Genomic DNA, 27649 nt, shown 5'->3' with positions numbered 1-27649 from the left:
GGGAAAAATTCAATGAAATGTCATTTTCTCAGAAAATTAAAAATGGTTTTTATTGTACCTGCAGTATATCAATATATACAAATGATTTCACACCCGCTCCTAAAAAGAAAATAAAAAAAAAGGTACATGTATCACAAACCATTAAAAAAATGAAATTTATGCATTTCATATTACACAACATATGGGGCAGCTGCTCGTTCTTGACATCACAGATAAAAAACTTTTTTTTTTATATAAGGATAAAAAACTTGAAATTCTAATAACTTTCTTAATCTTTAATGGATTTTCCCAAACCTTCAATAATTATTAATTTTTTTCTACTATTTTTACAATTAGCTTTTTGTCATGGGGGACTTACTTCAGTTCTACGATACAAGATACAGACTAGGGGCAGGTAACAGTAACACATAGGTTAGTAATGATCGTAGAACATTTTTCTTTGATTGATTGCATAGACTACAATGTACAATCAATCGTGAAAATCAAGCATACGATTAATTGCTAACCTTTGTGTTACGGGACCCAGGTAATTCATTTTTGGCATTCAGGCATGGCTACGTGTACCTGATATATTTCTTGTAGTTATGAGCCTGGAATAAGACTGTCTTCTCATTCTTAAAGCAAATTATACACATTTTTCCTGCCTCACTTCACAAGTTCTTGTAAATTGCTTCCATACTGCAAATATCCATGTAACCTTGGTGAAATTTCTGCAGAAGTTCTTGTACTTTGGAAAAGTTTCTTCTGAGGAGCGTATCATGAAAGGAATAGTCAGATGTTTTATCCAACAGTTAGCATAGTAATAATGCTTCCGGACAATCAAAGACAAGGAGAGTTGTCAGATCTGACAACTTGTCAGACAAAACCCGTTGATGAAAAACTCTCCTGAATTGTACATTTCTCCTTTCAAGGATAATTGCAAATACAGTCAGACAAGGGATACGTGTTGACAGCAATGTATGTTTCATAGAACCTGATAATGAAGTTTGTTTCCAGTGGCCACTTCTTGTGGATCCCTTAGGCGACCTTAATAAAACAAGTTTGACTGTACATGCGTTCAAACTCCATGGCAATAACACCCCAAATATTTTGTGATTGTACCAGGTGTAAATACAATAAAAGAGAGTGCTACAAAAAGCATCACACATGACAAAAATGACTCAAAACAAACATTGCTCAGTTTCGATTCTATTCCATGTCTCCAAAGATATACAAATGCACTTCAATTGGGTTTCATAGACACCCTCACACCAATTTCACAAGTTTCAAGATAAAATATGCTCGACATTGTTTTCGTGATTCCATTGCATAAATACTACACTGTGTACATCATCTGTCTATGCGTTCGTATGTACAAATTATACATCATAACACTATTACTTTATTGTACAATATACAGTGTTTACGGGTGGAGATGCATTAACAAAGCAAAACTCATATACAACATTGGTAAAATTAAAAAACAAATAATACAAGTAGTGGTAAAATCAAAAGGGCATCAAAATTACATATCAAAATTAGAATATTTAGAGAGTGAATTATAATAAGAAAACTTGTTATGACCTTATATCCATACATGTAAAATCAAGAAGCTCAAGTATCAGTATAGAAAGGTATGATATTGTTAAATCAATACATTTATGCAAATCCTGCTAAATATAACAGAATAAACTTTGTTGATAATATAGTACATGTATATACTTCAACAAGTACCCTAAAACAGTGGACACATACTACATAAAAAATTGGAAAAATATACCACACATCAAAAAATGTTTGCCCCATTACAGTCTACTGCAAGATGCAAATGCCAAAAAAAAATTGATAAAATGCACATGAAGGTCCACCCAATATGAGTTATGATAAAAACAACAGACTATATCGTATAAATTAAAATCTGTGTAGTTAACACATAGTATAAAGAGTGTGATTTGAAAATCAAATAATTTTGTGCAATACCAAAGTTTCTAATACATACACATTTCAGAACACAAGTTTGGTTACCCCGGTCTTACAACAGAAATGCATAGGGATTTGTCAAGAGATTGATTGAAAATTCTCTATTGCAATCATAATTTTCATGTAAATGTATTTTCCCTTATATCATACATGTATTGATTTGATCATTTACCAACTCCTATGTACTATTTGCATTATCTCGTCATATATCTGTCAAACGAGTGTACATGTGCATTGTGCAATGATAATACTGCCGTGAATACATATCCTTAAGTAGTGGACATGTGATTAATTTATTTTGTTAACTTTTGACTTATTAAATCATATTTAGGAGTACATTTGATACCAGACTACCTACTACTACATGTATGTCAAGAATACCTTGATCATTGATTCACCGTCTTTTTTTCAGAAAAAAATTGTAATCAACTACAAGTTATGGATTTTTCAATCGAATGTTATAAGGTACTGAAATTTGTGGTTTCTCAAGGAAAATCACATACATGTACAAGTAACAATAAAAAGGGTACTTTTCACATTTCTTTGTACATTACCTGGTATGCGCATGTTTACAATCTACATGAGTACATGTACATGCAAATAAAACATGATTATATTTTCAATCAAATACATTGATACCCCTTCATTGAAAAATGTTGGAGTGAATTATTTATTCTAATCATTACAATGTATAACTGAAGTTTCTGACTAAATTTATCACTGAAAATATATTTAAACTGGCAGAAATATCATATAAAAATAAAATCAATGGCTTATCATTTTTAGAAACAGTAGAAAACATTGTTCCATGATGTGCTCTACCAGGGAATATCACACAAAAAATGATCTATAAACATATTAAATCTAAAAGTCTATCTTTTTATCTTACACAACATTTTATTTTATTATCAGCATTTCATGACTAATTTAATAAACAAAAAAACGCAATTACATTTAATAGGCTTCATAGGATTAGATATATAGTTCTTTTTCTCTGAAAAATATAAATCCAAATGTTTGCACCGAAGCAAAAAGTGTTTGATTTAATTTAACATATTTCTTAAAGGACAAGTCCACCCCAACAAAAACTTGATTTGAATAAAAAGAGAAAAATTCAACAAGCATAACACTGAAAATTTCATCAAAATCGGATGTAAAATAAGAAAGTTATGACATTTCAAAATTTCGCTTCATTTCACAAAAACAGTTATATGAACGAGCCAGCTACATCCAAATGAGAGAGTCGATGATGTCATTCACTAACTATTTCTTTTGTTTTTTATTGTTTGAAATATGAAATATTTTTATTTTCTCGTCATTGGCATGTGAAATGAAGTTTCATTCCTCCCTGAACACGTGGAATTCTATTATTTTAACATTTTGTGCTTCAGGCAAGGAGGTCCTAATCGTCAAATTCGTAAAAATTGAAATATTGTATAATTCAAACAATAAAAAAACAAAAGAAATAGTGAGTGACATCATCAACACTCTCATTTGGATGTAACTGGCTCGTTCATATAACTATTTTGTTAAAAATAAGCGAAACTTTGAAATGTCATAACTTTCTTATTTTACATCCGATTTTGATGAAATCTTCAGCATTGTGCTTGTCTGATTTTTATCTTTTGAATCAACATTTTTCTGAGGTGGACTTGACACTTCAGTACATCTCACTCATTTGTATGAAACGTTCATGAATCTTATATAACTGATTAATAGTAGATCCGCAAATTTACTTTTGATAAAAATCATTCGTAAAAGAGGCAAACCTGAAACTTTTCTTAAAATATCTAATTTTGGGAAGTAATTCTGTAGCTCTTGCCAACTTTAAAACGAAACCCGAGTTCACTAATCATACATGTATCTAATTTTGATAGATCGATATCTCCAAATAGTGAGAATGAATGGATGTTTAAATATAAACAAGAAAAATATTGAAACATTGCAAAGTACTACTAAGACAATATTACCAATAAAATAGTGTCTATACATGTAAATGGCAAATTGATAAAATAAACGTGCATAAACATACAGACTTTTTTTATTTTAAAATATGTGAATTGCATTGTGTGGCAAGAACTTGTGACTGTATGCCTCTATTATTCTGCATCTGTTAAACACTATACTTTAAAACTAACAATACTTGAACAATGTTCATAACCATGTAATGTAAACAGAAGTTTTGCATCTGAACGCTGAGAGATATTTCTGAGGTATGCGGCTTGGGTATGATCTCGAGTTTTGACCCTGTTCTCATCTACTTTCTTTAAATGTTTCCCTTAAACCAGTTTAGGAAACCAATATAGAAAATATTTTTTCATCACCATCTCCTGAACTGGTTTCCAAAACCACTTTCCGTAAAGTGGTCTTGTTGCTGTGGGAACAGTCTAAGTGCGGTCACTTGTTTTGCACGAAATTTAAAACCGCAGTGCAAGCATTCTACTTACAGTAACATGCCCAACATGCGAACGATTATGTCCTCACCGATGCTTAAAGAGACAAAACGGTCTTGAAAACCACATTACTATGTAGTTTTCAAAACCAGTTTAGAAGACCATTTACGATCGCTTCCAAGACCGCTTTAAGTGTTCCCATTACACAATAAACTGGTTCCCACTGAGCTAGTTTTCACTAAACTGTTTTAAGAAACCAAATGAGAATGAGGTTTGAGAGGAACAAGAGAGGATGGTAAGCAAGTGCATGAATTGAGTGTAATTGAAGTACTGTTATAGAAAGAAAGCTAAAAAAAATAATCATCTGCACTTTGGCACAAGTTCATATCACATTTTTTGCACACATTTCTCATGCTCATCTAAAAGATGGATAAACACAAATATAGTTAATCATGTATTTAAAAAGACTTACTGAGTTTCATAATACCCCCCCTAAATAACGATTAAAAAGTTTATAAATACATTTATGTCTTGTGTCAAGGTAAAAAATTTAAGAAAAGAGTTTTCATAGAAATTACAATAAAATAAAAGTCAAAATAAAAAAAAATCAGCCATTAAAATTTTTTGGTTTTTTAAAATCCAATATCAATATCTGTTTCAATCTGTGTAAATGTAATAATTGTGAAAAATAATTCCTAGTACAATACAAAGGAACTGTTACATTATCATATATTCCTGCACTATTTTTTTTTTATCTCAGTATGGTACAGATAAATGTATACTTTGAAAATACATATTTCAATGTCAGTCTAATTTCTATCAGGTTACTGACTTTTAAAATCATTCTAGTTTGAATGTAAATTTCATGATTCAAATATAAGTAATATTTGCAAACATAGACTTTCTAAAGACTACATGTAAGTGTTCAACTGTCACAATATACATGAAAATACTTCAGTGGACATTAATAGAATTGAGTTCATTTCAAACGTGTAATTAAATGATGAAAAAAAAAAACCTTAAATTCTTTCCATATAAATATATGTGGAATACTGACACACGACTCTACATTAATAGCATGTTATATTTAATTGTTATATTGGCCTGTATTTCAAATTATGGTTTCACTGTGGTTTAAATCTGTGGTCAACGAAGGGGTAGCAAAATATAGCACAAATCTGTGACAGTAGATATAAGAACATCTGGTGCTCAGCGAATCACACTATCTAAAGACGATAACCACAATAATTTTCTTTATTAAAGAATCATCACAAAAGGGATCAGTAAATTAACAAACACTTTATGTCTGTGGTCGAAATGTTAAAACTTTATTTTTCATGATTCATATACCTGTACAGACTTTAACCCATGGCTAGAAATGCAGCAGAGTTCAGAAAACGGTCCAAAGGAAGAATTTTCCTCATACTACATTGCAAACTGCTCTCCATTTGTTCATATGACTGCCATGCAAAATGTGTTCCTTGCTACGTAAATTTTCTTTTTGTGTGAGGTAGTTTTTTTTCTTCACATGACTGTACCCAACTTTGTTCAAATATTTCCTCAATTACCCAAAACTGCTGATAAAATATGAGAAATTACATTATTCGATGGGGTGGTCTACATATCTGAACAGAAGTTTTAGTCTACAGATTTATTCACAGTAATCTTTATCATCTTGTTATTTGAATAATGTCATAACTGTTTATAGACAACATGTCGTCTATAAAGATCAGAAGTGATAGTGTCTGTTTTTTTTTCTTATAACCTCTAGATGGTTCCAAACACAATCGGTGGGTAGCAGCTTCAGGCTTTCATTGAAAGCAATAATTGGCATCGCAGCCGTTTGGACAACAAACAATTTTACAAACAAGTTTCAATGGGAATGAATTGCAGTAGCATCACATGACCATGACATACATTGTATACATCAATTCTTGATCATGAAAACATTCACAAGTTCATGAATAAAATGAATAAACTGCAATTTCCCTATACAGTCAAATACATTATATATATATAAAAGCCAATTGTTTATATATGCACAATAAACATAGAAGGGCAATTCCAAAAGGTCATCAACCTTTTTGTATGCTTGACCCCCATTTATCTCATTTATAATAACATGTTATAAATGCAGGGCCCGCTGATATAGCAGTTTTATATCTGAAGTGGCTACCCTGGGTAAATAAAGCCTTATTATGATTATTACTACTTTTACTTTTATTTCCATTTTTACTTCACTACATAAGTTGCCCGAGCCATAATAATTTGATTGCATTTAGTCCTATATTAGAATTACAAAACCGGGAAAAATTGTATAAGGAAGGCCCCATGAATTGGAAGTCGGGCATACATACTTTACGGAGCTGCTTAATGTAGAACTGCGCCGTACATGATCTTACGCATTAGACTTCATTTAGAAATGTGGTTTTTAATGATCGGCATCGTGGTCACCACTGTTTATTGCCATCGTCATGACAACTAAATGCGCCTGGCCATGTTCATGAAACGGTCCATAGCTTCACTTCATATAAAAAGTGCATCACAAACATAGAATTCCTCAATGCAGGTGTTTATTAGAAAAGCAGGTTGGAGATACTGTCTATTAGCACTGGCCACGCTAGCAGCATTGAGTCGTACCAAAGTCTACATAATAGTCACTTATCATTGGTACTACAGCTGCAAAGACAAAATTGAAAATGAAATCTGTCTTACGGTGTTCATACATGTTGTTGTAGCCAGCTGAGTATGTTTGTCTCGTAGTGTTCACTTGTCTCCAGACGTCTGATCCCGTGTCTCTCTTGAGGGTAGATCTATGGAGAGACATTAACAGGAATATTGTGAGCTAATAAACCAAGGCATAGGTAGTAGGTCTGATATAAAGGAACAATACCTTCTGTCTTTTACCTGTAATTCTGTATCATGCTTGGATGAGTGGAGGTTGGAGGGATTTCTCATTGCTCATAAAAGCTGTTTGCAAAAGGAATTTTGTGCAAGCAGATGCTGCTTTTGGTGAAATCGAACTTTTTTTTAAAACCTGTATATTACTGGTTGACGTAATAAAAATCCTCTCATATGAACTAAGTTTTATTAATCATGCTAATTTCATTCATGAAATCATACTTCTTGCTCATATTCACTATATAAAACTTCTAAAATGCAAATGGAAAAAAAAAAATCTGGTACCAAAATTGATTTCTTATGTATTTTACTGTTTTTATAATTTCTGAAGTATTTCTTATTTCTTCTTGTTCTTTTAATTTATTTTGGAAAAATTAATTTGCCGGGTACCATCTAATTTTTTCTGTAAGTCATCATATAAACCAATATTCATTTTACTTTTTCAAGATAGCATACTCTGTAAATCATAACTGTATTCTGACCAATAAAAGCTATCAGGATTTCAAAAAATATGTTTGTGGAGTACAAAAGGTAATAAACAGTGCCATACATTCAATATAATGTATGGCCAAAATGCTCCACTGCAAACCTGTAAAGGGTAATATGATTCAAATACATCTGAGACAACACAAGAAGAAATTGTCTTGTTGGTGCAAGAACGTCCTTAACACCACACTTTCACGCATCGCACGCCCGCAAAAACAGCCTTAGCAGCATGCGTAATGGTGCTTTTGCACCGTTATGCACTAAAATTGTTTGATAAGGGTGTTCTTGCACAGACAATATTTGATAATATTGTTATGCCAAAGATATTATTTTTTTTTTTTCTTACCTGTAAGTGATAGGGTTTACAATGTTTGACTAGTTCATCAATGAGGAGACTAGTGTGGTGGAAATGAACATTCTCATCTATCAATCCATGGACAATGAGAAGACGATTCTCACTGGAAAAAAAAGAGAAGAACAAGACCGGTAAGAGAAGCTCAAAGTTATACAATGTATCTTGTGAGATAACAAAAGATTGCAATCATTGTCTCTAGGATAAAGACACAAGAAGTCCACATGAAACAAATTGATTGCATTAAAACACATCTATATCAGAACCTTAGAAAATAAGACATAAAACTGCCAGTGTTGACATTTCATAGTAAATACAAATAGAATATCGGACACCCGTCTTCTAAAGAAAACGTTAATACACAAATGAATAAACATATATTGTCCAACATTTGACATAAACGAATGAATGAATGAATAAATAATAATGCAAGTGTTCTTGTTACTTACTCATTAGGAAAGTTCTTAGCTAAGTTGAGTACTGAGCTCTGGACGTATCCAGTAGGGTTGTTGCTGGGTGTGTCCAGGTAACGTTCAGTGTAACCTGTGTCATACACTGTCCAACATGTGACAGGGGCTCCGGCAATGGCCACCTAAAAATTAGAGTTGAGTTAAAAATAACCAGAAAAGGAGATATACAGATAATCTTCAGTGTAACCTATACCATATAATGTCTAGCATGTGACAGGCGCTCCGGCAATGGCCACCTAAAAATGACAGTTCAGTTAAAACAATTAAGGAGGCACAATTTTACAGATATAGCTCAGTGTAATCTTTATGATATATTGTCCAACATGTGACATGTTTACTACTTTTTACTACTTCATATGAAGGGCAGAAGAAAAAAAATGGTAAGATAAGTTTTACCTTGTATACATCTGGTTTCTTTGCAAGCCCCATGAGCGATAGGTATCCCCCGTAGGACCAACCGTGGATTGCTATTCTATTGAGGTCAATGCATTCTGATTTAGCGGCAATCCAACGTAGTCCCTCCACCTGGTCGTCTAGCTCAACATGACCCTGTAAATACCAAACAAAATTGTTTCTTATGAATAAATAATCTTACATATGTATACTAAAATCAAGCAAAGAAAATGAATTTTCAATTCAATTCAATTGAACATCCTTTAAAATCTACAATCACATGCACAAGGATGAAACAATACAACCGAAAGCAAATATACAAACTTGAAAGAACTTCACAATATAAACAATAAAAACAGAGAATACATGTAAAAGAAATGTGGTAGATGTAGAAGGTTGGAAGGCCACTGACTTGTCAAGGCAGACCCCCTGTATTACTACATGATTTCATCGTAGTAAATGTCATTTATACAAAGAGTGGCCCATGAACTCTGCCCTGTGAGACTCCAAAGATGTATGAATATGGTTATTTTTCTACTCACAAGTCTGTTTCTAAGAACACCTTCGAATCTGAGTCCTCTCTTACAAGACCCTCGTCCGTCAACGATCACCACTGCGTAGCCCAGTGATGCTAGAGTGTAGAGGCGTAGGAAACGAACCCCTTTGAAGGAATTTGACACTAACTGGACCTACAAGAAATCAATTATAGAGATGTGACATTCATATTCACTTGGTCTAATGGCAGTTGGTCTACTTTTAAGATAGTCCAATACCACATCGGCAAAACCAACTTGGTCTCCTATCAATGAGGTCTATTTGCTGTTTGGTTCAAGACACTTGGTCAATTTAACATCAAGTCTAATGGCCATTAAGTTTAATACCCATATGGTGAATCTCCAATTTATCTTCTTAATATTTCACATGAAAATTTGTTTCATAAGTAGACTAAAAAGAGTTAGACCAAGAAGGTATTAGATAAAATGGGTATAGTCCTGCATCATTGATTGTGTTACGGCTATAGCCGGTGAACTTCAGACCCTATTCAGGTATAGTCTTGCATCATTGATTGTGTTACGGCTATAGCCGGTGAACAATTGTTCAACATACATTGATGTAACTATCAAATCTACTTGGCTGTCCGCTCATAATAAGGCCTACTAACAAACAAAGAGAATTATTATTGTGAAAGAGATTAAATAACCTCTTATGTGAAGAGGCTTTAGCTCTTTTTCTTTACCTGAGGACCGCCATAGACAAACTGCACTGTTGGGTATTGCTTGCCTGGTTCTATGTTATGAGGCTTGAACAAGAGACCGTACATATCATCTCCAGTTGAGGAGTTCTTGTATGTGAACAGTTCCGGAGGCACGAACGGGAATGGCATAGCTACAGGATGAATAAAGAGAGACTCACTATCATAATGTACCTTTTTATGGTTAACCCATTGTTTTGTATGTTACAATGACTAGGACGTTAACAGAATATCTCAGAAATAACCTTGAATGATACACCCACTTTCTTTCTATGACTATTCATTCTGAAAAAACAACAACTTCAGAATCAATTGTCTCAACCCGCTTTTTCCTCAAGGTCCTTGCCCATGCAAACTCTCTGTGCGTTTTATCGGGATGGTAAATGTACGGCACGGCTACACATATTGAATCTGTGCTTTGCGGCCATCGATCCTTTTGACTATTCCGCTGAGATCTATGACATTCAATATCCATAACACAAGCATTCGTAATCTGTTTTTGTTTGTTTTTCTTTATCTTTTTTTTTTTGGGGGGGGGGTGGAATAAAGCTGGCCACAAGCGTAGGTATAGTAAGCAGCTTAGTAAATCTTGTCTATTAATACAGTTGACTTGACGGAATTGGAGGTTATGACTGGGTGAGAACTGGGATGATTTGCATGAAATTGAAAATTTTGTTTCAAATAAGCTTAATTACAAGCATCTAGAACAGGAATCCATTGATGATTGATTGATTAATCAATTTTATTTCTCATGATAAAACCCACACAGCATAAAATAAAACATTCAAACATTGAAATTAAAAAGCAATTGAAATAATGGCACAATGTTTTGTTTAAAATTAGTAAATAAATGTGACATTAAGTTAGCAAGATAAATATGGGAAAACCCAGAGGTTTAAGAAAGTTCATCATAATGATGATTAGTGATTTCTACTTACTGTGTGGCAGCATAAGTTTGAAGAGTTCTTTCATTGAGACCCCCAGGGAACCAGTGGTCGACCATTCTAGTCTATTGACGGTGGTGAAGGGGGGCGTGGTCAGGTTGCTCACTGTACACACACAATACTGGAAATCCTGTATCATAAATAAAGTAGATCATGTACAATTGAACCTACTAACTCAAATAGAAAACAACAATTTCCTACACCTTTTTTTTAAGAGGTAGGCATCTAGGCCTGACTATAAATTCTTATACTGACCTGGATGGAGGTAAAGGGCTTGGAAAGGAAAACCTGTGGGTCATAGTAATTTAGTTAACCTTTTCAAAACCCAGGCAGCCCCTTCATCTCTATTCTAGGTCCTTTGTATTATGTCATGTATATCCCATTGTTTATGTAATTTGTATTGTATAATTCATGTATTTTGAAATGCCGTATAATGATAATAATGAAAATATTTTTAAAATCAATAGGATATTGCTACATGTTTGTAGCCCATCTATTTTCATCTTTCTTATCACAAGAATAATTACACAGGAGAAGAAACCAAACTATTTTTAAAAATCAGACTCTGCATTCTTTAAGGACAAGTATTTGATGGTAAGACAATGTCAGGGTGACATCATTTTAATATGAGCATTCATTTTAATTTTATCCTCTTCTCCCCCCCTCCCCAACTTCCCACTAAAAATCATAGGGAGACAAGAAAATGGATCTTGAAAAGCAGGTGGGTGGTCTCTTTTTCATGGGCAGGTTGAAGTGGGAATATGATTCACAGGAAACAAAACTTGTGGGGTGGTATTCAGAGAATTAAACTTGGGTTTTACCCTATTCTAAACTAACACTTTAAACTACATGCTAGGCTTCATAATATTCTTCCATGTTAGTGGCAATTACAATGTTTAAATTCATCATTTAATGAATTTTCCTGTTCTTCCAATTTCAGGACTCAATTAATTTTTTGACAACTTTTTGCATCAGGATAAGAATAATTTTTAAGTTGACAACTGGCACTATATAAAAGTGTGGTCTAAGTTAACCCAGGTTTGACTAGACCACTCGTAGTCTCTATACACAGGAAGTCCTTCGATATAGGTGAAACAGATATGACTGTAGTTTACAAATAGTACTCTGAAAGACTCTTCCTATATAAAATATCTACAGAAAGTATGTTTGAAAGAAAAATGAGAGCTATTAAAAAAATATTTGTTACTCTGCAATAACTTCAATTTTTTAATACCCATACCGATTTTCTCGTTAGATTTTTAAATATAAGATTTTGTTACTATAAAATGATTTAAGTTATAGTTCAAATAATAATAAGTGAATATGATTCTTACTGGGCTGATCATGGCACTTTGTACACTGTATCCTAGCTGTGTAATTCTGACTGGTGGATGATGATCGGCATACGATACTACATATCTGTGAATAAAGAGATTATAGAATCATTACTTAAAAGCTTAACTCAAGTACCGTAGTTATAGCAATGAATAATTCATTTCTATCAAGAGAAAGTATTTAAATTGAAGATTGTCACCATATTACTGTGGATCTAGATAGAGTTAGTTTCTGCAAAATAAACTTTGTGAAATAGTGAAATCTACATTAAATAGCCAGTACACTGAAGATCAGCAACACAGGTCAGCTTATCTGGAACAATGTATTATTATCAATTGGAGAAAAGGCCCAACACCTGGTAGGGGTACAGTGCTTATTTTGGTAATTTTCTCAGCAAAAACACATTCTGCACAAAATATATACAAACACTTGGGAGGTAGTTTCAATGTTGTAAATCATTCTGAGTATTAAACTTCAAAATCTGTAAAATTAAAAGAACTTATAATTGGACTGGATAATACTTTTAGTGTTTCCTTTTGCTAAAACTGTATACCGGGGTAATACCAGGGTAAAACTGGGGTAATATAGGAGCGCTTTGAGCACCTAGCAATGTGGATACGTGTGCTATACAAATCCTATATATATTATTTATTATACGTGATTGACAAAATGATTAACTCAAATTTATTCTTGACAAGGAAGTTCCATCTCTCTCAGGTTATGACAACAACAATAAATAAACCGATATGATTAACATGTAAAAAGTGCAAGATTCATAAACTAAAGTTATTTTCTAGTAGAACTGCATTATAAGTAGTTTAAAATCACATAAACAATGACCCTCCACATACTATGCTAAAACTAATTGTGTGTGTCTATACATCCATCTTTGATGAATACTTACAAGTGTTCTTCTATGGGGCTATCATGTAGAGCTGTATAGCATACTAATGACCTGTCCTCATCTACCCATATATTATGTGCAGAGACCTCACCATGACCCGATGTCAACATCTCAAACTTCAGAATGGCTGGCTTAAGACTACCTGTGAAGGAAATAACCAACAAGTAAATGAGTTATGAATGTATTAATTATTTTAAAACCTTTTTCCCGAAAAAAATTATCCGAGGCAATAAAATGCATTCTCAAATACACAGAAAGAGGGAAGACTTTTCTCATGTCTTATAACATTTACTCTGCAATAATCACATTATTTACTTCATAGAACACATTCTATTCAATAGGCTTTATACAGGAATGTCAATTACTTTGAGAATGTTTACTCTTCGACCACAGCTGCAGGCAGACGAAGTTAAATTTTCCAACTGAGAAGGATGATACAAAACTTGATATCACAGTCATCACTGTACGTAAAGTGATACTGTTTATCCCTATCTAAAAGTGTATACATTGTTAACTAATATATGAAAAAAAATCATGATAATAATGAATTTTATAAAAAATAATAAAATTAATATTCTGATTTATCAGTAGTTATTATCAAAGTTAAAATGAGAATATTTTTCTAATATGCTATGACTTCTGGGGAAAAATCTTACTTTTGTGTGTCTGTTTTGCATGAATTGTTTGCCCTTTTCTATATTCTCATATCATGTATGTACCATTATTGTGTTTCATATGTTAGTAATGCGGATGGAAAGCACATGTGAAAGTCATTGCAGCTTGTCCAGTACTGTGTGCGCCTCACCGGTGACTGACTGGAATACTCCCCAGGGAGTGGAGGATGTGCACATGTTGTGTGCTGGAATGGCTGATTGAATCCGATGACCGGGGTAATAACATATCTGTAAAGCGCTTAGACACATCGTTCCGATGTATTAAGAGCTATATAAAAGTGGATTATTATTATTTCCATACCATGAAAAATGATAAATATGAACTCATATGAACATTAATCTGAAAGGTGATACAGTGTTGTTAATGGTGTACCTGGAATGGCTTCCCTTGGATGCAAGTCTGATGTGATCTGATAGAGATGCCTGGTTCCTGTCGCTTCACTAGCCCAAATAAAACTCATCTCATTTGGGTTGGTTTGTGGGAAGAAGTGGGTGATGTTGTGAGACTGGACAGAGACAAAAGAAATAAAAAAAATTCTTCTACAGTCATCAACCTGTATATAAAGATCGCCCAAGGGTAACAAGAAAAGCTGTCCTTGCAGCTGGTGGTCTTCATAGTGGGGTCCATAAAATGTATGTTTCAAGGCAATACATTGAACAGTTCTAAGTTCAGACTATAGCAGGTTCATTCTATGATTATGCACCACTGTATTTAGTGTCCTATTTCAACCAAGTGGCCTGTATTTTGAACTCTGGTCTAAAGGTGTGGTCTATCACACAAATCTCTACCTGGAGAGGTTCAATTCATCACCTCATTTGACAAAATGTTCATTAATATCAGGAAATGATAAACAAAAATGTTTTTCTCATCATTTCAGCATAAGGAAAGTTCAAATTAGACATAAAAAAAATAATGCAAACAAACTTGACATTCTTTGCTTTCCATAATTTTAGCACAGAGTTAGACCATGGTCTAAGTTATACCAAGACTTCATAATATGGGCTAGTAAGTCTAAAACCAATCATCAAATTACACTGAGCTAACACTCACATTGATCCAAATATCAGAATGCTCCTCATAAAGAACATGGACGACCGGTTTGTTGACCTGGCCTTCGGAGGTCATCGGTTTGTCTTGACCGACCGGTACAAAGCTATCCATAGGGATGAGAAGGAGGACTGTACTCTGCTGGTTACGACTCAATAGTTGGGCCCAGACACTGTCACAGAAAAAGTTGTAAATGATATTTATTTCAATACCTTTCTTTTTTTTACTTTGTCATCAGTAAAGAATATCTTTTACTGAACTGTTCAATGTTACCATTAAAGCATTGAATACTTCTGTTTTTATTTAGACTTAATTGAATAACAATGGCATACCAATAACTTGTTTTGCTGACACATGATTTTCTTTTTCCATTTATATTTTAATACCAAAATCCCACAATGACAAGTAATTCAAATACCATGTACTTGTTTTATTCATTCATTAATTATATGGGGTTGCTGTGGTCTAGTGGTTATGGCTCTCGTCTTTCAATCTGAGGGACGTGGGTTCGATTCCCACATTCGATTTACCCACATTGGCTGCACTCAATCCAGGTGAGGTGAATGGGTGCCGGGAAGGAAGAAATTCCTTGAATGCTTGAGCGCCTGTATGGCGGCTCGGCTACAGCCGGGGTAATAATAATTATGATACCAATTATTAAGCGCAGTAGAGTAAATTAATATAGTAGCTGCGCTATAAAAATGTTCCATATCATTATTATCATGTCTTATTGTTTGAACAATTTTTGTGTCATTGTTACCTTGTAAATACATCATGGTTCTGCCTTAGCAGCAATGATGTTTTGATCTTCATTAATAAGGAATTTATCAGTCATTTAAGTTAAATAGCATAAGGGTTCATCTTACTAAAAACTGGTCAATGTTTTTAAAGCATGTTATCAATAGAAAATATAAAAAAAATAAAAAAAGTCACAAATGAGCTCCTTATTTGTAGGATAAGTTGTTGATATCATGTTAGATAACAATGGACCTATTGGCCTTCTTTATGCTCCATTCACTATCTGTAAAGCTGGGTATTCACCCCCCTTCCCCTCCCAACAAATCAGACATTTAAATATTGCTTGTTCCAGATTCTTAGAGATACATGCACCCCCTTGAAAGAAGAAAAAGGGTTATGTTTTTTACAATCAATCACACGTTTTTCAAATGGAAATGACATCATACAAGTTTACATTGGATTCATGTGAATACAGCTTTCTTCAGTGTCTCCCTCATCCCCCCCCTCCGAAAATGAAATAACTTACTATCTGCCATTTGGTGTCCAGCCTAGTCTGATGATGTATTCCATCCATGGAAACATTGTCTTCAGTGGTTCTCTCAGCTCCTTGTGAATGCAACTTTCTTCAAGCTAAAAAATATCAAATCATACCATTCCAGGTTGAAACTTTAATTTCTAAAAGTTATCAATTCAATCAGAAAAAAAATCATATCTTGCAACCATAAAAGATCAGAAAACTGGTTTATAAGTAAGAAATAATAAATAGAGATATTTCTCTTGGATTGATTAAATTGATATAAAATATACTTAAGGGTCAAATTGTTTCTTCTAAACTGGGGCAATCCTGGCAATGGGAACAGCATAAGAGCTGACAATCTGGAACAACTGACCAGGTACCTCGGAAGACGAGAAAGAGGGGACAGTCAACTTTTTCTTCTCGTACAAAAATTAGGACATTTTAATTTTCTAGACCTGAATGATCAGAACTTGATACTTCTAAAATGACATTTAACGTTTGAAAGCAGAATACACATGTAATAAAGTAACAGTATTCCATACACAAATATGTTTGTAGGAGAGATAGTACACTGTACCTTTCCTTCATCGTTAAGTGTGAATTCTACAATCTTCAGCACATTCTTTGCATTGGTTGTACCTGCAAAAAAGGGAAAAGTGAAACAAAATAAATTGTGAGCAGGGTCATTTTCGAATATAAATATGGTAATAGGTAGTAACATGACAAATTATCTTTTGCCCATCATTTGCAAACAAATTTTCTATCTGGTATCAATTCATTGACGACTGAAGCTGTAAAGTGTAATCTTCTTGACGAGAAAGTGAGATATTTTATCCTGCCAAATTGAATTAAAAGCATTATTATATCGACATGGAGAGATACTTTACCACGCGCCATGTCAACTTTATAGCGTTATTATATCGACTAGGTAGGGTTATCTTGCTAAGTCAACTTACCCTATAAAGTAACACGTTTACATGGTGAGACATGTTTATTTTGCCCTCCCCCCCAAAGAATTAAATAAATAAAAAGTATGTTGTCATGGCAAGTTCTGCTATTGACATCTACTTTATATTAGGTTTCTCTCATTTGATTAAAATCTGGGGGATGCAGTGGAGATGCCACAAAATGATGAACTTAACTGACCTGCTTTAGGATAGCGATATCTGTCAACCCCTCCGTCCCCGTGGCCCGGTGCGACGATGTTGAGTATCTCTACCTCGCTCTCGTCGACTTCCTCATAGAGTATCCTATACACCATCCTCTCTGTCTTCTGTTCTTCAGGGATATCCGGTTGCCACCAGTAACCCGTGTAGCGATCAAATTCCTCCTGGATGATGTAACTGGTCACTCCTGCACTGCAGGGGTCCTCTGCTATGTTGGGCAAGCCTTTAGGAAATGATGGGATTCAATTATATATAAAATATATTCATTTCAGGAATTCAACACTGAAAGAATCTGTAATCTCCAATTTCAAGAGCCCAGTAATTCATTTCGACCATTAATGTGGTTGGGGAGGAGGAAATTAAATGTGTTTTAACAATGGCAATTGAGTGTCAAGTTTTCACTACTTTAGACCCACAGGTTTACATGTAGATGACAAATACTTTCTGCAAAATAAAGTACAAGTGACATCATGTCAAGAAAGTGAAAATAAATTCTCCAAAACTTAATTACTTCAACAGTCCAGCACGGAAATGCCAACGTGAAGGTCTAAATTCATTATGTTATTATTATAACTTTCAACAAACACTGGTTTGTATATATATTTTGAATGAAAAAGTAATGTTGGAAGCTAAGCAGGAGTTATTTCATAAGCAGGTTCGTCACACTAGGGACCAGGGTCTTTTTGGTGGAGGTAAGAGAATCGCCCGAAACCTTATCACATTAGTTCAGGGGGTGAAAACTAGTTTGCTTTCCTATTCCCTATCATTATCTGTAGCAGTTCAAAAATTAGTGCCAGTCAGGTGGGTGAGATTGAAGGGTGGACGGTTCTGATTGGAGCCGGCCACCATAGTAAACATACTGTACATGAGCCAGTCATTGCCAAAATTTGATAACAAGAAAATTACAAAATGTTGTGAAATAAGCCTTTATAATCTACCCCATCTAGTACAAGCTTAAGATGATCTGAACATGAAGTATATCACATAAGCTATTCTGCTCTGAAACAAATTCAGTTCATGAAGTCAGAGGAAAATGAGCTCACCTTTATTGGCAAATGTTAATCTCTTCTCGTCTCCCGTAATGGCATTGGATACCCAGAGATCATTCTCTGTGATGAATGCTAATAGATTGCTGTTGGTAGGGCATAGCTTGGCATCCAATCTCACTCCTTGACATTGTGTTGGTACTTCACTGGGATATACTGGGTAGGTCTGAAGAAAGCAATCATACATTTCAAGTTTGGTGTTTATGTCTGTGTTTGTAATAGTGTTAGAAACACAAATCAGATTGCATTCCCTTCCTGTGTGAGTTTACAAAAATGACATTGTGTTGGTGCTTCACAAGGGTATACTGGGAATATCTGAACAAAACAATCATACATTAGTAGATTTCAAGTTTGGTGTTTAATGTTTTGGAATCAATTAGTGTTAGAAAAGCACACATCACACTGCATTCCCTTGCTGTGTGAGTTTACAAAATTTACATTGTGTTGGTGCTTCCAACTAAAATAATTTGCCACATAACTTTAATTTCTACATACAAACAATTCAGTATTCATTTGATTGAATCCTTTTTGAACCCTTCCTAAAGTGATACCTGTGTGCCGTTTCATAAAGCTGTTCATAGGTTAACCCTAACTAGGCCGGGCTTTTTGGCTGTTCTGTGGCCGGGGGATTGATTCAACCCCCCCCAGATCTCGGCCGTTTGCGCGAGCGCCGCAAAAATTTGCACGCTGGTAGTGTGCGATGTAATCTACAAGGCTGTATGGTAAAATTTTCCAAATAATGAGATTTTCTTTTATATGAATTATGCTACTTTATGCATAAATCATACTTTTTGCTCTAATTCACTAAATAAAGCTCCTAAAACGCTAATTTTTGGTAAAATTTTTTTTGTAGCATTCTTAACAATCGCAATTGAAAAAAACCTCGTTCTGGAAATCAATTTCTTATGTATTTTATTGTTTTATGAATTTCTTATGGATTTCTTTGCTTTTCAACCTTTTGTTTTTCTTTGTTTTTTTCACCAGATTTATTGCACAACCTTTTTGAAAGCATAATTATGCTAAAAACAATTGATTTCAGCTGTTTAAAGTAAAAATAATCATACCTTTATGAATAAGATGAGAAAACTCAATTTGCATTACCGGTAACTTTGTACACAAAATCACGTTTTGGAACAATTTTTGGCCTGAGATGCATTTACGAAATGTTGCGTAATTTTGGAACCGCATACCCGGGTGTCGTAAATTTGGTCTCAAAAGATGCGCGAGACTTAAAAGTATATACTCTGTGAGTGGCGCGGTCAAAAAATTTCGTGCCGTGGAATGATCACAGAAAATGTTGAGGGGGGATTCAACCCCCCGGCCATTTTAGGGTTAAAAGCGACTTTAGGAACGACTGGTGAACCTTTCTTAAGCGCTAAACCATTGCCAATGAACATTTTGCTTTATACGATTTTCCACAAGAAAAGGACCACCAGTCATTCTTAAAGTCGCTCTTAACTTATGAACACCTCTATGCAACACCCACATGGGGCCTGCAACACAAAGATTAGCGACAATCGCTAAATGAACCGACCAATCAAGATCATTGTTACATGCGCATTTGGCTCAAAACACTGACCAGGAACCAATCAGAAGTGTTCTTTCATATTTGCTATTCATCGCAAAGCTTTGTGTTATGGGGCCCAGGACTGATATCTTTATGTACTCACAATGAGATCGGGATCTACACAAGTAAACAGACTGCCGCTGGCAGGAAAGAGAAATCGTCCACTCTCTACATCACAGTCATAGGTAGTTATGCCAAACGTCCCCATACGTTTCCTCTCTCTTAGCAGCTGTTCCTCCTTGGAGAAGTTTCCAGTTTGCATGAGACCTCGGAATGGGATGAGCAAGGGTTTCCAGCGTGAGACCGAATCTCCGCTACCATCATCTTCCTCCGTGGGCATGTCAGCATGGAGTAGCGTGTTTTCCCTATTACCTGTAAAGGAATGAATTCATAAAACATTATCAAATCAATATTGAAGCATTCTAAATGTAGTCCTCTTCTTATATCTTCTAATCATACATATTAGGTTTTTTTCTTAGTATTACAGTGTCTACAATAATTATTTGGACACTGTACATTAAAAACACTGAAAATGAGTGGATTGACTTTGATACATGTAAAAGTCAAAAAGTGGTAACCTGGCTTTCATAAACTCTAATGAATAATATATCATACAAAAGAGAAAAGTATAGTCTTTGCTTTCCATCTTGTTGCAAATTGTTATCGCCTTGGTCATGCATGAATGATTATAATTATAATTCAATAAGTGTGATAATGCATATTTTTATATTTTTTGTATAAGAAGTAAGTTCTTGTCATGATCATTGAAGCACTACGAGTTATGCTTCAATGATTATGACAAATGACATATTTCTTATATATTCTGAGAGATGAGATGACATGCTTTCATTTCATATAAAATTCAGATTCTTTTCACTGGTTTTATTCATTTTGACAGGAAATGAAATAAAAAAAATGAATCTAATTACACCCCTGCACAAAAGTCAATGGGGCAACAGCAGTCAGGCATCAATTTGTTTTAAATCATTTATGAAATCTGCAATACCAACTGAAATATTAAGAACTGTATATCAAATGAAAGCATATCAATTAATCTCTAAGAAAAAAAGGAAATAAGTCATGATCAAGGAAGAGTTGCACGCTACATGTACGCTTTAATAATCACAGCAAGGTCTGAAAATATGCATTGTTGCATATAAAAATTCATAATCATTTATGCATAAGTGATCACTATTTGGAAGTAGTTGCAAAACAAAGGCCATACTTTCTATTCCATTTTTATATTCATTTTGACAAGAGATGAAATATATGAAAAATTAATCTAATTACACCCACTTACAAAAGTCAATGAGGCAATCAGCTGTCAGAGATCAATTTGTTTAAAATTGTTAACGAAATCCATACAACCAACTGAAATATTACGAATTGTATATCAAATGAAAACATATCATCTCATCTCTCAGAAAAATAGAAAATAAGTCATGATCAATGAAGAGTTGCGCACTGCGCTTCAATTATCACAGCAAGGTGTGAAAATATGCATTATTGCATTTCATAATTCATCATCGTTCATGCGTGACCGATCACAATTTCCAACTAGGTGCAAAACAATTGCTATACTTCCCTCTTTCATATGATGCATAATTCATTATTTATGTATTTTATGATGGCAAACTTAGGATATTTTCTTATCCAACATAGTTTATCTTCTCATTTTGCATTGAGCATGTAGTGTACAAATAATTCTTGTAGATACTGTATATCTGAGTGTAGTAATTGCTAAAATCAGTAGATAGACAAAATATGATAAATTCTTAATAAAGCTAAAGACAGGCTTTCAGTAATACCTTAAATGAAGTCATGACCCTTGACTCTGAAAGAGTGGCATTAACTTTTCATCAAAATGCTTTGTTTATAACTGCAGCATGCATGTAAGAAGGATCAATTGATTTATCTAAACTAAGAACAAGTAGCAGCAGGACAGCAGAACAGGTAACCTTGCCTCAGTCAGATCTTTTGAACAGAAATCTGTTCAACTAGAAATTTGACCTAAAAGATGTCTGTTTGATGTTTTACAAATAAAATAGTCTAAAACATTGTAGGATATCACTATGAATAGAAGTCATGGTGAAATGACAAAATTATTAATTTACATTATCATCAAAGCGACCGGGGTCCTACCTGGTGGAACTCCTAAAAAGTACAGCCTCGTCCTTGGTCCATTCTCGGTTTCAACAACCCTGAAAGTAAACTCCAGTGACACCCGGTTGGCCAAGAGCATGTGGATCCTTCTCATAGACTTGACATTGCTGTGCAGTTCTTGCCAAGTTCTTTTTCTGTCCCCTCCTTGCAGTCCTTGGCTGAATGGTGGGTTAGAATCAGGAACTGTTGAAGAAGTCGGCCCCGTCGCCATGGTCTCAGATTTCAAAGATTTATCTGTATTTGATTCTGATGAAGAGAGATGAAAGAATATATCAAGTTGTGATGAAATATTTGTAAAAAATATGGTTAAATAAAGGGCCCCCATGTCTGCGAACATGAAATTAGACTGAGCACTTGTAGACAAACACACACTAATGACACCATCACTCAACCAATGTAAGGTTCATATGAGAGATCAGGGAATGTATCTTTTACAACATGGAGGCGCAGATCTAGGGGGTGGCGGAAGATGCGGGTGCACTCATAACATTTGAAAATCTAATGGTTGACCATGTAAAAAAAACATACATGTAATTGCACACCCGTAAACTGAGTGAAGAAGACTTCTTTTTTTTTGCCTGTCAAATTTTTCAGACAGATTTGCACCAGTCCTCTTTTGGATCTGCACTTGTTTTATGCTGGGGTGAAAGTAGCGTGGAGCTGAAGAAGATCTCTGATGTTTAAAGTTAGAGCCGAAAGATGTCCGTTGTTTGGTATGTAGATCCTAATTGTTATCTACTGATTTCTATATCAAAATTGATATAGCAATAATTAAAACTGGCATTTGCGCAGCTGAAATAGATCTAGGCCCTAAATTGTTTTCTCAACAATCAAGTAATTATGGATTTAATTAGACAGAGAGCGAGCGCAATTTAAAGTAATCACCGAAATTAATTGCAACACAACTTTACGTGTCTGATATTTGCCAAAAGAGTTCTGGTAGTAACTGTAAATTCATGCATACGAATCGACGCATAGATCTAAGTCTAATTTCCTAAAACACAATTTGGCCTAGTGATTTTTACTCTCTGAGTCCAACTTGCGCTGCACTGCGCGCTGGTAACATGCACATTTTATAGAAAAGCTTCGTTCTCCGTTATGTTGGTTGTTTCGCTGAACTCTGTTGGCTCCACTCACCAAATACAGAGACCGAAGTTGTACTGTAGCTCGATCTGTACAATGGCCATATGTTTATGTATTAAGTCAGATCAACCAGGGAGTTGCGCAACAGCCGAAGTAAGTCACTGTTTTTCCCCCTTTTAAGTTTATTTTTTTTCCGTTTTGGTGTATTTCAGGCCAAAACAGAATAATTTTTGGTATACCCAGTTGTTGTGTGTCTGACGATCAATTTTAGAAAGTTTTTTATGAAAAAATTACAAGGGAAGTTTTACCAATTTTTAGTAAAAAATGTCAGGAAATATTATAGAGAACAAAATAGAAGATGATTACAACTAATGAAGGCCAAATCGTGGTTTTGGGAACCACTCGTAGATTTGTGTACGCGCACTTGTGTACAAAGTGAATGGAGGTGGAAATAGGGAACCGTGCGTGTGACTGAATAAAGCGCTGCTGTATGAAGTGAACGGTGGTTTCCTACATCACGATAATGCCCTAATGAATTCGTATTTTTAGTGTAATTCAAAGACAAAAAAAAGCCTTCAAAAATATAAAGTGTCTGGACACCAGACCCCCGGTGGGGTCACTCAGCCGCAGAGGGGGACATGTATGACCGTTACCACAAATGCAAGTGACCCCCTATTGCAGTCAATTTCAAGGACATTTGTGAAATTTACCCCCCTATTTTCACGCAAAACAAGGACAAAATTGCGGTAAAATGGCACCTTGAAACACCCCTAATTATAAGATTGTAAGGACACTTTTGCCCATTTCGCAAATTTACCCCTATTTACGTATTTCAAGGACAGGGCATTTAACACCCTTTCCTCATTAGAGGAAATTGCAACACAGGCGTCAGAGTGCTCAGTCCTTAAAGATGACCAAGAGCCAAGTCATAATAATCCAAAAGAACTTTATTTTTCTTGAAAAATAAGAAAAGTAGAATTCTTTGTAAAAATAAATGTAGATTTGTCCATATAAAGATACAGAGCATGATGCGCGCACCCTCTGCGGCTGGTGACTCGGCGACGGATTTTACTTCCCGTAATCGTTCTCCCCTTTTTCCTGACCCCTATTTCCATCAGATCGAGGACAGTGAGCACCCCTATTTTCACTACTTCGAGGAAGTTCTGTCCGCGGACGTTCCGTGAAATTGACCCCTTTTCCCGCGATTTTGGTAACGGTCATGCGGTCCCCAAGTCATATGAGTGACCCCACCGGGACCAGACCCCCCATTTAGATTTTAGTAGGGCCTAGTCCTTTTTATATCTTTTTATGATAAAGACAAAAATCGATGAGCCCCGTCGGGGGATATTATTCAGTGCATTGTCAGTAGAGGCGCACGGCCAATATTGGAGACTGTCTCCAATGTGGGAGATTATCTCCAATATCAGAGACTTTCGTGAAGAATTCGGGTATCCAATTTCAGAGACAGTCTCCAGTTTTGGACACCAATCTCCTTTGTTTACATTTGCGGCAAAAGGATTACCTTGGCGGCAAATAAAAATGTGATAAGCAGATTCCTCATTAAAAATTACCCCTTTTCACCCTCTACTTTAAAAATTCACTGTCTACTTTTGTTTTGATAAGGATTTTCGTTGTCAATCACACACAAAACAAAACAAATGGGCTTCTGACCTCAGTGAGACAAAATTTTGGGTGAAAAATCATGCTTTTGTTGGTGTTGTTTCTTTTGTCCTTTTGCAAAGCAAGTCTCCAATGTGGGAGATTGTCTCCCCTATTGCTATTGGAGAGTCTCCCATATTGGCCGTGCGCCTCTACTGATTGTTATCCCCCTAATGCCTGGTGGCTGGAACTTAAGATAGCGAGTCGTCTGTGCACAAAGAGAAATAAAAAATATTTAAAACTCCTCGAAACAGATGGCTGCCAGCTGTCTACAGCTACATGCACATTCACCCTACAACACGTCGATCGCATCGGCAATTCCTTGCCCGGTCCAAGCCATGCCAGCGGCCGTGGCAGGGCCAAGTCAGACGAGTCGCAACCTACAGCCGCCCGGCTCGTCGTGCGAAAGCGAAAAGGTGAAAAATGCGATAGGATTTTCTTCATTTATTATTTTGATATTTCTTACCTATTATCGATTAGATTATTGTCTGGAAAAATCGGGGAGAGTTTTCTAATCCTCTACATCCATGAACTCAACTGATAGACGAACAATGTGATTCCAAAAAAAGATAAAATAAAGTCTCTTTTCGTCGCTTTTTTAACCTATCCGATCACGGAAAACTACACAATGTGAATTTCGTACTACAATAAAAAAAAAAAAAAAAAAATCGAGCGGTCCCATAGTTCTTTACGTATGATAGGTACGACAGTCTTTGCAGTGCACTTTGTTAATAGCTCTATGTTAATGTTCAGAATTGGACGGGGCTCAGCCAGGTTTGAAAATATTTAGATGAACTAGTTCGAAACTCTTACAAAATATATATTATAATGAATCTTTCATGAATGTCACACTAAGGCTTTCTGGGGAAGTATAAAGACGTGGTCGAGTGCTTCCCATACGATCTGAACATGTATTGATACGTTGAATTTTACAGGTCCTATATACTGCATTTGGAATGAATAAAAGTGATACTCGACTGAAATCTTTGCAGCGATATCATCCCCAGCTTGAGTTTCTTTTCAGAAACAATTCTATCATTATTACATTATCCTCTTCACATAATAATTAAGAAACCAACATATATGAATTTATAATAAAAACAAACAACACAGAAACAAAGCGATGCTTAAATTGATTTCTAAATTGAAGAACATGCCTCTAATCCAAATGAGGTAATAATTATAATAATAATATAGGTATATAGTATTTACCCAGGAAAGCCACATCAGTTCTGAAAACTGTTCTCCCAGCGGGCCCTGCTATCCCCAGCTGCTATCATTAATACCCCGGCTTTATGGACTACCTATATAGGCACTCAAGCATTCAAGGTCGAGTGCAGCGCATGTGGATAAATTTATTGCTGAAGGAAATTACGCCATGGCTGTGATTCGAACCCACAACCCTCTGTTTCAAAGTCAAAAGATTAATCCACTGGGCCACAACGCTGCACTTGCTTTAGCTCTCTCTCTCCCCCAGGTTTCTCTAGTATATCTCATTTTCCTTCCCGTTTTCCTCAACAGGCAGGTATTTTGCTTCTCTATCTCCCTCTCTCTCTCCTTGTCTTCCCAACCTTAGAACTATCTCTCAGGCTCCTCTGGATTCCATCTCATGAATTTTCTGTGATTTTTTTTTCTTTGCATATTCCTTTTCAACTTCGTTCCCTTTTCTTCCCTTTTATTTTGCGTTTCTATTGTCTTACCATGTCTTTGCCTTTCCCCTATCCATCTCCCCACTTTTTAAGGTTTTTTCCTCAATCGCTCTCTTATATTGTCTTCCCGTCTTTTCCAATCCATCCCACCCTTATCGATCCACTCCCTCCCCCTCCTCACTGTCATTTCCCTCGTCCATCCCCTCATGGACCTATTGCGAATGATCCCCCTCTCTTACTTTTGACTATTATACCCTTATCCACTCCCTTCCCTCCCCCACTCTCTCTTACTTTCATTTCTCTTGACAGTCCCCTATCCACTCCCCCTATTCTCTCCCCCTCCCCTCTCTCTCTTCTGCCCCCCCCCCATGTATCTTACCTTTCCTTTCCATTGTCTTCCTGCCTCATTGCATATTCCCTTATCCTCACATGAAATGTCAAGAAAAATTTGGTGTTTGATATAAAAAAAAAAGATGTTTATAAATTTGCAATTAATTTATAGTAAAATTAGTTATCAAATAATAAAAAAGTAAATAATTTCAATATTCTTTATACAGGCAGGCTTGTAGTTTATGTCCATAGGAACATGGAAGTTAAATTTAATTTTTTTATACACACAAACATCTACCTAGTCATCTTATCTGATTCTGTTAATACTTGTTTTGAGATTGTAACAGCCAGAATTTACGTTTACAAAGGAATTATGACCATAGAGGATACTTTTTTTTCCTTTTGCCCTATATAAACATATACATGTATGATAGAACCATATAAAACTCAGTTGAGAGAATAAAAAATTGAATTTCTTAGACATTTTATTGTAAAAACAATATATACATTAAATTTATACACCTTACAAGTACACAAGAAGATATCTTGGTGCACCTTATTGCATACTCACATGACATTTACAACAATCTTCAGTAGTGAATAAAGCAGATATTGTCACT

General features: G+C 35.1%; 1 protein-coding gene across 2 annotated transcripts; it reads right to left on the bottom strand.

Moving 5' to 3' along the window:
* Window positions 1-4754: 4754 nt before the first annotated feature.
* Window positions 4755-25666, bottom strand: LOC121411633 (dipeptidyl peptidase 9-like). Of its 2 annotated transcripts, XM_041604443.1 has the most exons (18): window positions 25517-25665; window positions 22288-22554; window positions 20249-20517; window positions 18576-18744; window positions 17513-17755; window positions 16944-17005; window positions 16376-16479; window positions 15115-15283; window positions 14437-14569; window positions 13390-13531; window positions 12485-12569; window positions 11145-11280; window positions 10192-10340; window positions 9497-9643; window positions 8958-9110; window positions 8541-8683; window positions 8086-8197; window positions 4755-7165 (listed from the first exon to the last, which is right to left on the bottom strand). In XM_041604443.1, exons 2-18 carry the CDS (start codon window positions 22517-22519, stop codon window positions 7073-7075), a joined length of 2541 nt encoding a protein of 846 aa, XP_041460377.1. In that variant the 5' UTR covers window positions 22520-22554; window positions 25517-25665; the 3' UTR covers window positions 4755-7072. The 2 variants fall into 2 exon arrangements, with proteins under 2 accessions (XP_041460377.1, XP_041460378.1); XM_041604444.1 differs by lacking the exons at window positions 4755-7165; window positions 8086-8197; window positions 8541-8683 and adding an exon at window positions 8750-8797 and having other exon boundaries at window positions 25517-25666.
* Window positions 25667-27649: the final 1983 nt, after the last annotated feature.

Source organism: Lytechinus variegatus, chromosome 3 (assembly GCF_018143015.1).
Source record: "Lytechinus variegatus isolate NC3 chromosome 3, Lvar_3.0, whole genome shotgun sequence".
Classification (NCBI taxonomy): Eukaryota; Metazoa; Echinodermata; class Echinoidea; order Temnopleuroida; family Toxopneustidae; genus Lytechinus; species Lytechinus variegatus.
The sequence above is the reverse complement of the archived record's forward strand: the minus strand, read 5'-3'. Positions and strand labels throughout refer to the sequence as shown.